The 14,493-nt window shown below is 32.3% G+C and overlaps 1 protein-coding gene across 1 annotated transcript in view; it reads left to right on the top strand.

Annotated features, from left to right (window-relative positions):
* Positions 1-14,493, top strand: part of LOC145668019 (coagulation factor XI-like) — a 150,433-nt gene that overhangs the window by 123,394 nt on the left and 12,546 nt on the right. The window contains exon 5 of the mRNA XM_081735484.1: positions 12,090-12,200. Coding sequence (XP_081591610.1) covers positions 12,090-12,200 — 111 coding nt within the window. The remainder of the gene's footprint in view (positions 1-12,089; positions 12,201-14,493) is intronic.

Genomic DNA, 14,493 nt, shown 5'->3' with positions numbered 1-14,493 from the left:
GCCAAACATGACACAAACCTTTGCCCTCCCCTTAAAAATTTTCTGCTGACGCTCATGGTGACAAGCTTTCTTGTTCGTGGAGACAAGTATCACAGATTTGCATAGTATTTGCATTTTGTATATAGCTATGGCAGCTTGTGACACAGACAATAAAGATGCAGGTAGCAACTGTTGGTGGCGTGATCCGAAACGTGCTTAGGAGAATAGCAATAACAAGAAATAGGACAAGACGAGCATAAGGCATACATTTTCAACGCATTACACCAACACTTTTCAAAATAACTCTCTAGCAGTCGGGTTCTTAGCGTATTGTTAAGGAATTCACTTCTTATTTTCTGAATGTTCATTTCGTACTGTTGGCAGTACGAATGTTTATAGTACCTTTCCGTAATGCAAGCAATTCTCTTTACTGATGTAGGTTCACAAATGTCAAGAAATATTAGATGACAAATATTGTAGAAAGAATGTGTAATGACATCGAGCTGGAAGGCGAGTGTTAAGTTTTGTTCTTTTCCATTGCATTTAAAATGTTTTGTTATTTTCCATTGCAGACCTTATTATATCCACATACACTGTAAATTCATTGTGGCTCGTATTTCATGTTGGCTTCGTGGCACAATATGTAGTGTTTCGGTTTACGAGTCAGAGGTCGCGGGTTCTAATCACTTCTACTCTCCTTCTACTTTCTAACAAAAATTATTATAATCTAATATTTTTAAAATGTTGCTAGTAGATGCCCATCTGTAATTATGCTTTGTTTCAAACACACAGACAATTGAGAATAGAGATAAAGAAGACAGGAGAAAAATAAAGAGGTTAATATAATTCTCTAACAAGGAGACAGCAGACTTTGGCAAATGAATTTTGATGCCACCTTTGGCGAGGTATGAGTGCACATTTAAAGTGTTAATATTACAAACTGGGAGAGCACAATAGTCAGAAATAGTGAAAAAAAGCGTCTTAAAGTTTCCAACTCGAAACATATATGATACTACGCGCTAAGTTACCAAGTGACGACGTGGCAGAGTGAGGAGCATCTACTACTCACGTGTGAAGGGTCCCAGCTTCGGTTTTGACTCGAGGCAACTGTCTTATTTATTTATTTATTTAGTTTTGCTTTAACCATCAAAGTAGCCATTCGTAACCACAAGTAAAATATTAGTTCATCATATATTTATAATGCATAAAACAATGGAAATTAATTGCATAATTTAATCAGGAAGGTTCTGAGTATTTTCAAATTAGAATATATATGTGCCATATCTATTATGTACTTTTTTGAAGTATCCCAAAACAGTCATTGATATGTACTCCTTGTATCTCAGTTTAGAGAAAACTTCTATGTATTTATTTGCTATTGGCAAGTTCATATCGTATTGTTTTATATCATTGTTCAACAAATATCATATACATTTATGCAGGTATTCGATAAGTTCAAATTAGGCCAGATTAAACATGTTTGTATATCAGTAGAATCAGTAGAAGCCGAACATCGATGATTTTATGTTCGAGAATGTAATCTTAGGAATTCAAAAATATACTTGGTAGGAGAATGATATTAGACGTCATTGTCTAATAGGTCTTTATTGCTATTTATACAGAACCAAGTGCGAAGATAAACCGAGCATGATATTATGTTCGAATACGTATATAGATGGATAACATTGGAATTAGGCTGAGTAAAGCCATAATTAACTGATCATCTTGATGTGTCAGACCAATATAGAGACCAAAGTTCCCGCACATGGACGATCACTCCTATACCACAACATGGAAAAACACGGAAACTATCATATGTATATAATACTTAGCAAAGTTAGTTAAATCAGACGTCATTGCATTATTTATTGTGTCTAAATAGTAATCATATTATTTGTTTGCATGACTGTATTTATATACATATATTGGTCTATTTTCTGTATCTGATATAATTGGTAAACGTACGACAAGCAAATTGGTAAATGTAATTGGTAAATGTATGATTTTGCTCGTATTTGCATATATAATTATTTTACTAGTATTTACGTACATTTATGTGTCTTGTACTTATAACGAGATACTTTGTATCGATTGATAATTGCATATATCTCGGGCAGAAAGTGCTTTTACACAAGCACTATACATATTATAATGTTAAAAAAAAATAAAAGAAGAATGTTCTAACATAATGAATATATACTATTGTTTTGTTGGTTGCTATGTCGTTTTTTGTTTTCTCTTTAATCTGTAACGTCTTAATTTCCTCCTGTATGGTAGATATCAATTGTGTATTTGCACGTATTTGGTTAGAATTATCTGTCACCTGAATCTTTTGCTGACGAACAGAAGATTCCATTACTTCAAAATCTTTTTTTACAATATTGACTTCTTGGATTACATGATTGTAGTTATCCTTGCAATCTTCAGATAATCTTTTTAGCTTCTCATCAAATTGTAACGTGATGTCTCTCGCAGCTTGGATTACAGATTGTTTCGTTTCTTCTGACTTTTGATCTATTTGTTCTAATCGTCTACTCAATTCTTCATACTGTCTACTAGATTCTTCAGATTTTTGCTGTACCGTTTGTTTTAATTCTTCGGACATCTGAGCTAAATTTTGTTTCATGGCTTCTAAATCATCCTTTCGGCTTTGTTCCAGTCGTTGTTCCTGTCGCTGTAATGCTATTAGAATTCTATCTTCTAGTGTCAACATTCCAGGTGTAATGGGAGCTATATTCTGCTCATTATTAACACCGTCAACAGTTTCATTCTGTACTGTCTCACCAATCATGACTTTTCTTATGATTACTCTGCCACTTCTAAGAATAGTTGAGTTAGTATTCATGAACCTTTTTATTATGGTAAATTCACCCTTACTTTAAACTTCGGGATATGAATTTACAAAAATCCCGGGTTAGGTAAACCAAAAATTTTATAACGACTCACCAAAGGTAGCCATCAACCCCAGAACAGTTAATATAAGTATATCTCTAGTGGCAATACTCGTTTATACCTTAAAATATCTTCTGATGTTATATTCACTAAGATGATCACCTTTCTAATGAAATTACAAGTCCATGATAAATATTAAATAATTTATTCTTTGATTCCCTTTTAACGTATATTCACACAAACTGTCTTGCAATCAAACATGTTAAGTGAGAAAACAAAAAACGACATAGCAACCAACAAAACAATAGTATATATTCATTATCTTAGAACATTCTTCTTTTATTTTTTTAATTAACATTGTAATATGTATAGTGCTTGTGTAAAAGCACTTTCTGCCCGAGATATATGCAATTATGAATCGATACAAAGTATCTCGTTATATACTTCTATTGCTTTATTTTATATGTAATCCTAAAAGTGTAGATTCAAGCATGAATATGTATTAAGTAATAGTTGAGAGAAACTAGAAGCGGAAAGCTGGCTTAATTTCATTATTTTCTTTATTAAGCTGTTCAACTTTATAAATTTCTCAGTAACTTTTCGTTCAAAGTCATGATATATTTAACTTATTTCGCTTATTTTCATTTAATATGGCCATTCTAATCTTCACTACTTAAAGTCAAAATCCCACGTCACGACTAAAATTGAAATAAAAAGAAAAGATCACTTAATGGAAATTCATTATCTTTCGAGTATGACGAATCATACAAATAGCTATTGGTGAATGCAAATTTTTTAAATTAATTATTTATCGGCACTTTGTAGCAGAAGATTGTTTTATACATAATAATTAGACACTTGAGATCTTTACAACACGCTATGGATATCAATATCATTGCTTCATATATATATATATATATATATATATATATATATATATATATATATATATATATATAATGCCAATTTCAGAAATTTTGTTGTTCCGTCGAGGTATTCAAGCTATAGGGCAAGAAAAAGAAAACGGTGTAAATTAATTTAATTAATCATTTTTTATGCTAAAGTCTCACGCTCTACTCTTAAATATCTGTTTTGAGAAGTTCAAAATTGCTTGTTAATTCTTGTTATAACTGATTTGTTTTTGAACTTTTTTCTTTTTATCATTATAATTAAAGCTTCTATTTACTGTTAATCCAAATTTGTAAGCGTTTTCTTTCACAAAGAAGGTGTTATCTCCCTGCCTTTAATAATAAGCTGTTCTAAAAAGGGTTTGACAGGCTAAAATATCAGGAAATGTAGGAAACTTTTTAAAAATCTTTCATGGACCGAATTAAACTGATTTTCACAACTTTTAGTCAAAATTTAAGTTCAAGACTTTTATTTATTTATCGCAACATTATTATTATTATTATTATTATTATTATTATTATTATTATTATTATTATTATTATTATTATTATTATTATTATTATTATTATTATTATTATTAATGAATTTTAAGAAATGTGAAGGTCAGTATAATTCGTCCCTTCAGAACAAAAATTAGAGGAGAATTCTTTTTCAGCATTGCAGCATGTGAACCTGAAATATGTTAAGAAGTTTAAACCTTGAAGAAGCAATACAAGTTAGACGTCCCATGTTATAATATTGTCGTTACAATGTGATTAAACTAGCGATAAATACAGGGAGCAATTCCGTGATCCAGTTCCTGTTTTCAAGTTTTTAAAATAAATTATCGTATCTAACGCCGGATTTTGGTCAAAATATATTTTTTTACTTTGCATATATTTAAGGAAAAACACGTAACGTCGAAATTTCATTACCAAATGCAGCAACTGATCAAATTGAATAATGCCAAAAATAGCCTACTTTGCTTGGTAGAACCTATTTTTGGGGTAAGTTCCTACATCTTTTTTTTTTTGTTTTTTTTAGGTGTTTGAATACTTCGGAAGGTTATAGAGAATGCTTGCTATTACACATATATATTTGTTCTGTTTGGTACGAAAAAATATTGTGAAGAAAATGATCTGCAGAGCTCTCTGTACAATGTCTGTTATTAGTTGTAGTAGTTCATTTGATTTTAGCGTCCCATTCAGCAGCGAGGTTATATGGGACATGGACCTACGCTTAACGTGGAATCCAAGACACATGAGCTGCCGCCGATATTCGAACTCCGTTTTAGAAAAAAGTATCTGACCACAGTCAATTGGGGTCTAACACCACCGTTGCGGTTAGAACAGGCCCTATTATTATACTGGTTTTGGGAAGGAGTGATTAAACTGGTTAAGATTTTTGTGAATTGGGACACGAGTGTGACTGGTTCCGGTATGACCGGAACAGATCTGAAGACGACGAAACGTCGTCATACACATTGAAAGTTTGTATGATGCTGTTAGTAAAACATCTACGCTTTACTGGTCTAGTGGCTAGAGCGTACGTTTTTGGAGTTCTTTTGGTCTCGTATTCGATTCCCGTTAAGGGTCAGTTAAAATTGTTGCTTTAACTAGAATTTATTCTCATTAATCATCCGTCTCTTTAGCCTAAAGGACTTAAACGTTGAGAAAAGTATATGGGAACAAATGTTAAAGACTATACATGCGGAGGAGAAGTCAGGTGCCAGAGTTTTGTTAGCTATTGACAAAATAATAAAAAAGACAGGAAAGAAAATCTTTTGAGAACTGAAACTTTAACAATGTTTTAGCACTCATGCTTAATTTGCTACTAGCGTGACAAATTAAATTCAACGTATATAAATGTTGAACACAAAATTCGCTACTTGGCTGTTGATAACATGGAAAATGTTAGGTATTGCTTAATATTAAATATAACATCTCATTTTTTATATCAATAAATAACTTAATTAATAAATAACAAGCCAGTAACAATACTATTAATCTAGATCTACATAGTATATAGATGAAACTACGTTGTCTACCATAATGAGAAATGGCTGAACCGTTTGAAAAGAATTTTATTAACATACTTAACACTTACCTGGGACTGGGTTGTTGTCACGCCACTTTTATTAAATTGCGTACCCTAACAGATGAGAGGTGTTAAAAATTTATGTAAAAATTAGAATATTTAACGTTTGTGAGATGAAACTTTATATATAAAACCTTTATTTAAAGCGAGTGTGCACGTGTTCGACCGTGTTTTAAAATTTCGGTATTAAGTGAGAATAGAGGCAATTTGTATCATTTTTTGCTCAATATTTAAGAATGATGACGTCGAGGTTATGTCTTGTCATCACAGCAAAACGAATGAAGCACTTGAAATTATCTTTTTAATATACTGTATTTAGCATTTGGTCCAGTCGGGTTACTATAATTCATTAACAAATATATCGTACGAGGAAGAGATGGACATAAACACCTTATTTTAAAATATGCGAGCCCATCTTCCGTTGTACTTAAAACTCCGCTTTTGCGGGGGAAAGGAGGTAAGTTCTAAATACGCGGTCAATATATAAAAGTGACATTGTGATTGTCCAATTATCGCGGGAAATCGAAGGAACCGTTTGAAATGAATATTTGAATACATTTTGTACCTGGAAGAAAATGGTTAGCTGATGTCCACTGGAAATTTAACAAAATTTCGATACAATTTAGAGGATGGCCAACTATGCCTAAATATAACATTTCTGGTGGAAGTGAACACGAGGAAAAAAGTAATAGCGGCTTTAGGTTTAGCTTTGGAAGTCATTGAAAAACAGAGTGTGATGTGCGAAAATGAAAAAAAAAAACAACCTTTTTATAAGGTTTGAAGACATGATACCTTAGGAACAGCAAGGTATTTTAGCTTCCATTAAAAACTAATGGCTGTGGGCCTCAGAGCCACCCTCTTTGGTGTTCATAGGGTTAACAGATTATTTATCTTAACGGATCGACTATTCCTTATGCATGTCCGAAGTGTTTAGTTGCGTTCTCAATTGGTGCTGACTAATTGCGGTTACATTAAAAGTTGTTTTTTCATTAAATTTCATTTCTAAACTTCCCTTCAATCCCCATACTTCTCCTCGTGTGTATTTACACCTGAATTTTGTTTTCATTCAGACATACTTGATCTTTATCTAAATAGTGTTCAAGTTCGCCAGCGGGTGCCAGGTGACCATTTTTTACAAGAGGAAAAAAAACTTTGGTGAATGAACTTCGAGAATATCCTTGGCAAGGTAGTAGTGCACATTCAAAATGTTAATATTAAGAACTGGGAGAGCACAATAGCCAGAAATAGTGAAGAAATGCGTCTTAAAGATTCCGACTCGCGCGTATATGATACGACGCGTAAAGTTATCAAGTGACGGTGTGGCAGAGTTAGGAGCAATTGCAAATCACGTGCAAATGGTCCCGGGTTGGATTCTTGCTCGAGTCAACTTTGTTTTGTTTTTTTCTTTAACCAATAAAGTAGCCATAAAATATTAATTCACCATATGTTTATAATGCATAGAACGACACAAATGTTCAAATCAGTTGTATCAGTTGTACTTAGCACCAGATTTAAGGAATTTTAAAGAAAATCGTATGAAATGTACAAACGTAATGATTTAGAACACTGTAATTTAAACATACAATAGCTACATATATATAGGAAACATTCCTTCAAGTGCATTAGTAAACATTCAGTATGATCCTAGTTATTGAAATATAAACTTTGGTCCAAAGTTCTCCCATAGGTGGGGATACTTCGTGCAACATACAAAAACGTATGTTCAACATACGAACATAAAGTTTCTGTGCAATATTTTCCCTTCAGTATTGTTTATACATTTCATTTTCAACACAAAACCGTATGCAGTCTACAAATATTGATATTAGAATGATGGTACCGGTATCACTACTTAGTATGAATTATCAGTATTTGTAAAGAAAATTATGTATTTTCTGGTAACGGCACGAGAACCACATTCTGATAGGTTAGCATATATTCCACAGAAATGCCAACTCAGGAACAGAAAAAAAATCGCCGTCAACTGATTTGCCTTGTTTGCTCTTTATGTCCAAGAATGATTTCTTTTAAAAAATATATAATGTTAGTAATTCCTATGCGTATAAATTTAAAGCCTCCAAAAAATCTAATGATTTCTAAATAAACTGATCTTTTCTGAGTGAAACCCCTCTCAAACAATTTTTTTGGATCCACCACTGTTCGTAATTTATTTTCCAACAAGAAATTCATTCCGGCATCTACCTAAATAGGAAATTTACCTAAAATTAGAAGGCAGTACTATCAATAGTAATTTCCTATCTAAACGGTGCAGAGTAACCCCGATTAGAGGTTGAAACCGTCTTCTTCCAGTTTTATCTTCTTTTATAACTTTAAAACATTTCACACTTCAATTTCAACTATTGTTTCAAAGTCCCATTATACACAGTAGTATTCTACGAAACTGACTTACGTTTGATGGAAATTCTTGTAGGTGATATGTTTCAAATTTTGTTGTCCTTTACAATGACTGCTAACCATCAACCTCTACAACAACAAATCCTCCGGGTAATTAGAACTCATGCTAACCGCCAATATTATAGCCAAAATACTGAGAGATGTTCTATCTTTTGGTTGCAGTTGAAAATTTCTCTTTACAGTTCATAATTTTATCGTGAGAGGACTGTGCAGCACTTTCCATATTTTCTCCAAAGTTACTCCTGAGATGCAAAGTAACCCATCTTACGGTAATTAATTAATATTTATAGTTATGTTATCGTTACGTTAGAAAGTCCTGGGAATAATCTGTACAATAATAACGTTATCGAAATATACTATTCAGTCGATCTTTTCTTAACGTTATTTAGTGGTAACACAAAGTATTTTGTTCTTCTAATTCGTCACTATATAGTCATCTGAAAAGTATAGTAACATTACTGTTTTATAACAAATATGAAAGTTATAAATGGTACGTAACCAAAAAAGTAACAAATATATTTCTATACTTGACTCTACTTCTATCTTTTTGTTATGTTAACGTTAAGTTAAATTAGCAAGCCTTGGGAATAACCTATGAAATAATGTTATTACAATATACTATATTCCTATCAATCCTTTCATAAGGTTACTTACTGATAACATGATGTAGTTTGTTCCTGGAATTCGTTACTATATAGTTATCTGATAGGTATAGTGACATTATTGTTTCGTAACAATATATATAAAGTTACAATTGGTACATAACGAAAAATTTAACAAATATATTTCTATACTTGGCTCTACTTCCATCTTATTCGTTATATTAATGTTAAGCTAAGTTAGCAAGCTATGGGATTAACCTATGAAATAATAACGTTATTGCAATATACTATATTTCTATCAATCTTTCATAAAGTTATTTAGTGGTAACAGAAAGTAGTTAGTTTCTTGTAATTCGTTACTACATTCGTTATACTAGTTATCTGATAAGTATAGTAACATTATTATTCCATAACAAATATATAAAGTTACAATTGTACGTAACGTATTGTGATAACAAATATATTATTTCCTTCCATCTATTTAGTTACGTTACAATTATGTTAAGTTAGCAAGCCCTGTTTTTAACATGATTCAGTACTAAGGAAGGAGTTCTGTAAATTCGACGGGAAAATGGAGGGAATGGAGTAGGCAATTATTATAATAAAATATCCATAAAAGGAAAGACATTAAGTTCGGTATATGGATTTCCCATTTAAAATAATTAGACACATCTCTCAGAGTTTTCTGATAATTCTCCTATAAGGGAAATAATCAGGAAAAAATATTGTGGGAGTTCAATTGTTAAAGTAAGAGGACAATATCTCGAAAACATTTAAGGTAAAAGACATTAAATTTGGTAGTTCGACTTTTTATTTAAAATAATTAGACATATTTCAGCATTTTAAAAATGTTTTCGATAGAACGGGAATAAAGTTAGGGTTGAAAGTTTTTAACTGAGGTAGTTATATTTTGAAATATTTTAAAGAAGCAAATATCAAATTTGATTTTTAGACTTTTCATTTGAAAAAATCAAAGATACATTTCATTTTTTTATGTTTTCTTTAAAAGAGAACAAAAAGAAATTGCGGTTTGGAATTGTTTTAACAAGATGGTCGTATCTCAAAATTCCTTAAGATTAGAGATATGTTCGGGGCATGAAACTTGATATGTAAATCCTTTACTCGAAACAAGTCATATGCCAGAAGGTTTCTGGAAATCCAGAAAAAAAAATGAGGTTTGCAATTGTTCTAACAAGAAGGTTGTATCTCGAGATTCCTTGAGCTTAGAGATATGATCGGACATGAAACTTGATATGTAAATTCCTTAATCGAAACAAGGGCATATGCCGCAATGTTTCTGGAAATACCTCCAAAAATGATGTTTGTAATTGTTTTAACAAGATGCTCGTATCTTGAGATTCCTTAAGATTAGAGATATGTTCGGGACATGAAACTTGATATGTAAATTCCTTACTCGAAGCAAGGCATATCCGACAACGTTTCTGGAAATCCCGCAAAGAAAACGAGGTTTGGAATTGTTCTAAGAAGATGGTCATATGTCGAGTTTCCTTAAGATTAGAGATATGTTCGGAACATGAAACTTGATGTGTAAATTCCTTATTCAAACAAAGGGCATATGTTAGAACGTTTATGAAAATTTCTCTAAAAAATGAGGTTTGTAGTTGTTTTAACAAGATAGTCTGATCTCGAGTTCCCTTAAGATTGGAGATATATTCGAGACATGATAGTTCATATATAAATTCCTTATTCAAAAACAAGGCATATGTTATAAAGTTTGTGGAAATTTCGCCAAAAAATGAGATTTGCAATGACTTTAACAAGATGGTCGTATTTCGAGATTCCTTAAAATTGGATATATATTCGGGACATGAAACTTGATATGTAAATTCCTTACTCGAAACAAGGCATATGCCACAACGGTTCTGGAAAGTCCGCCAAAAAATGAAGTTTGCATTTGTTTTAACAAGCTGGTCGTATGTCAAGACTCCTTTGCCGTTTCTGAAAATTTTGCCACAGCGTTTCCAGACATTTCGCTTTTAACGAGAGAAGAGACGTAATTTATTTTTTTATCAATACATAAAAATCATTTTGAAGAAATCAGTCTCATAATCAGGGAAAGGGGTAAACTATTTGAAATTTAATTTTTGAGTACAACACTTAGATTGGTATAGCTTTTATCATTTGACTTTGAGTGAAATGGATATTCAAATGGTAAAGCGGTTTTTAATTTTTTCCAAAAAGCAATGGCATAAAAGCATTATTGGCGTGCGAAGGATGGAAGCAAAGGCTGAATCATGAGGTGGGAGGCCATAGACCGAGATAGTTCGGAAGTTTGGGAATTCCTCAGCTAGCCCAAAGATAGTATATAAAATAATCAAAATCGTTAGATATGAATTGAGGAACTCGAATTATTTTTATTTGTTTATTTTCATCTTTCAGTAAACTAGCATTATTTTTAGGGTAGGAAGAAAGTTCGATCTCATTCCTTGGAGAATCTTCTGCAGAACTTACGTTTAAACTTTCATACATATATATTAAACCTCCAGGCAACTCGAAATAGTTGAAAAGAATATTCAAACTGACCAACGGACTGAGAAACAGACATCGGAGAATTCTTTTCTGCCATCTACAGATCATAAAACGTGTAAATATGTTTAAATTTCGAACTCTATTTATTTCACAATCTCCATGCTTTATTCTCTTGCATCATCACACACAAATAGAAAGGATCCTAGCAGCTAGCAAATGTACTGTTAAATTATAGAATCATCGAGTAATTTATTTATTCGATCTTGTATAATTCAGCATCAAATAACTATAAGTTTTACAAGAAAACTAGATTAATTGTGTGTTTTACGCACAGAGAGAATGCACTTATGGGAAGTATTGTAAATCCTTTCTTCTTTATGATACACACTTCAATGGTAATATAATAAAAATTCGTATTAGTTACCGCTTATTCCCTTAGGATAATACTTTAATTAAAGTGACACCTTTATAAACCCACCCCGAGAAACATTGGCTTACCATTTTCCAAAATTTATTTCAACTGATAAATTCTTTACAATATCAGGATGTAAATCTCCTTAGCAATGCAAACAGCTCAAATATAGATGATAAATTTGGAACATGTAGAAAATTCCCAAAATGGACTTTAGTTCTTTATATATTGAGGGCCCCAATTCCACATTCTGAAATATTTTTTTCTCATGGATGAAGATTTCCTTTGTGTTAATACAAGAATTTATCTTACAGCTGCGTTCTCCATTTACGCTGTCCAATTACTTGTCACCCATTTCGCTGCCTCCTAAAGATTTTAAAACTGTTCCAGGGATGAAATGTACAGCAATGGGATGGGGAAAGTCGGTAAGTTATGTAATTTGATACTTTTAAAATATTGACAATGAATAATTTATTGATATTAAAGATGTCAATAATCAATATAATCAATAATGAACCCACGAGAAAAGGGGATTGACTTGTATTGACTTGAATTTAGCGTCTCGTCCAGCAGCGAGGTTATACAAGACGTGTAATGTGGGATCAGAACACATGAGCTTCCACCTGGAATCAAACTCGGGTCTTTGTTGTCAAAGGACGAAAGAAATGATCAACACTATAAATTAAGTAAATCACTCGGCAAAATGATTGTCACAATTTTATTTCTTTTCGAAGGCGTTAAATAAAGGAACAAAGAAACAACTTGATAACTCAATGTTTTTTATTTTCGACTTTCTGCGATTTAGGTTCGTAGAATTGGGAATTAAATGATTACAATATATTAAAGGGAACAGCATGGTTACTCCGGAAATATTTAAGAAAAAAAAATTTTGTCAGACGAATAACTTGAAAAAAGTTGATGCTTTGTTTTGACTCTCCTGTGAAGTTAATAAAATAGTGGTTATCGAGACTTTTCAAATCATACAATCCATAATCTTGTGTTTCCAAATTCAATATTTTCGTTATTATGTTTCATGATGTAACACTGAATATTTTAAGAGGCTATAATGTGAAAATGCAACCTTGCAAATCCAAGTAACATTATAATGCTATCTCCAATGTTACTGTGTACGACAAAATAGCAATGCTACCTTCTATAAAGCAGTAAGTATTATGTATTCAATTTGCAAAAAACGTTTCTTTTTATTATTGGTACGTAAGAACACTTTTATGCTTACAATATAAGTGACGCTAGAAAAAATGTGTTTCTTCTTGCATTTTAATTCATGTCCTCTTTTTGTACTTCAAAAATTAATTTCCATTAAGTTGCCACTGTTTTGTATATTTGGTTTAAATTTTCCACGAAATGTTAAGAATATAAAGGTTTGTCTGAAAATATCTAGAATTGATCTTTTATGTGGATTATGGGCGACATGGGAATATTCTCATTGTTCAATCATGTAATATGGTATTTGGTAGTGTATGAGTGTAATATAAGTTGTCTGCGACATTCATGTTTTTAATGTTATATTTGCAAATTGTTCAGCTGTGAGAAGTGAGGAACATGGAGTAGCCAACCTGAAGATTCTGAAATGGGGAGAACTTCATCAATAGTATTTCGCAATGCCTCTGCAAGTGCATGAAGAGAACTTCGTGTCACATACAATGGTTTTGAGTGGCCTAATAGGTTAAGAAAGTTGTGGACGAAGTTAAAGATGGCCTACGAGCGGGAAGAGTTCAACAAGTATGATTGACGTTAACATGGAACGGATAAGAAAATTGTGTTGTGATAATGGATTGACTGTTCAAATTATTACCTATCAGCCGAGCATGAAGAAAGACAGTGTTTGCAAGATCATCAGGGAAGATTAGAACCATCGGAAAATGGTTCTAAGGGTTCTGAAGGATGTTCAGAAGGAGTTTCACATGCAGTGTTAGGAGATCATTGTATGTTTCTAAATGAATTCACACTTAGTTCCTTGAATCATCATTCGTAGTAAGACGTGAGTATTTGAGTATGATAGAAGATCCATACACAAGCTCTCCGTCACCGACAGTGAATAAAGGAAGACAGTCAAAATCGTGATGATCATTTTCTTCGATGTGCAGGGCATCGTTTACACTGAGTGGTTATTACATGGCCAGAAGACCAAATCGGACAACTACAAAGATAATTTTTCAGCATTTGCTTCACTGAGGGCACGAAAAGAGACTAGACGTGTGTAGAAGAAATCGTGGGATTGCCGTATTTCAACAATGCTCTTAAATTTGGTAGTTACTAGGCGAGAAGAAAATCACTGTCGTAAAATATTCCCCTAGTCTTCAGATCTTATTATCTTTTGTTCCCGAATATGAAAGAAATTACTTAGGGGAATAATTTTGAAGGCATGGAGTCCATAAAGAAGATCACAGTGACGGAGCTCAGGACCTCCAAGCGAAATCGTTCAAATAGTTGATAGAGGCGTGAAAGAAGTAGGTGGAGAAGTTGGATTAAGGTTATATATTTGTAGGTGACACCATATAATTTGTAGTTTCGCAAAGAATTAAATTGTTAGCGCCACAAGTCCGATTATTTTTAAGACAGATGTTTCAAATAAATAAATTACGTACAACTTAAAATTAAATGTGATAAACTTTACTTCTATCTTTCTATTTCAATGTTTTCAAATAGTTAAGATGAACAGTTTGTTTGTCGAAGCCCTAACGAAAAGTGATACTT

The sequence above is a fragment of the Thermobia domestica genome, chromosome 13, assembly GCF_964235325.1.
Source record: "Thermobia domestica chromosome 13, izTheDome1.hap1.1, whole genome shotgun sequence".
Classification (NCBI taxonomy): domain Eukaryota; kingdom Metazoa; phylum Arthropoda; class Insecta; order Zygentoma; family Lepismatidae; genus Thermobia; species Thermobia domestica.
Note: the sequence above shows the minus strand (reverse complement) of the source record. Positions and strands in the feature narration are given on the sequence as shown.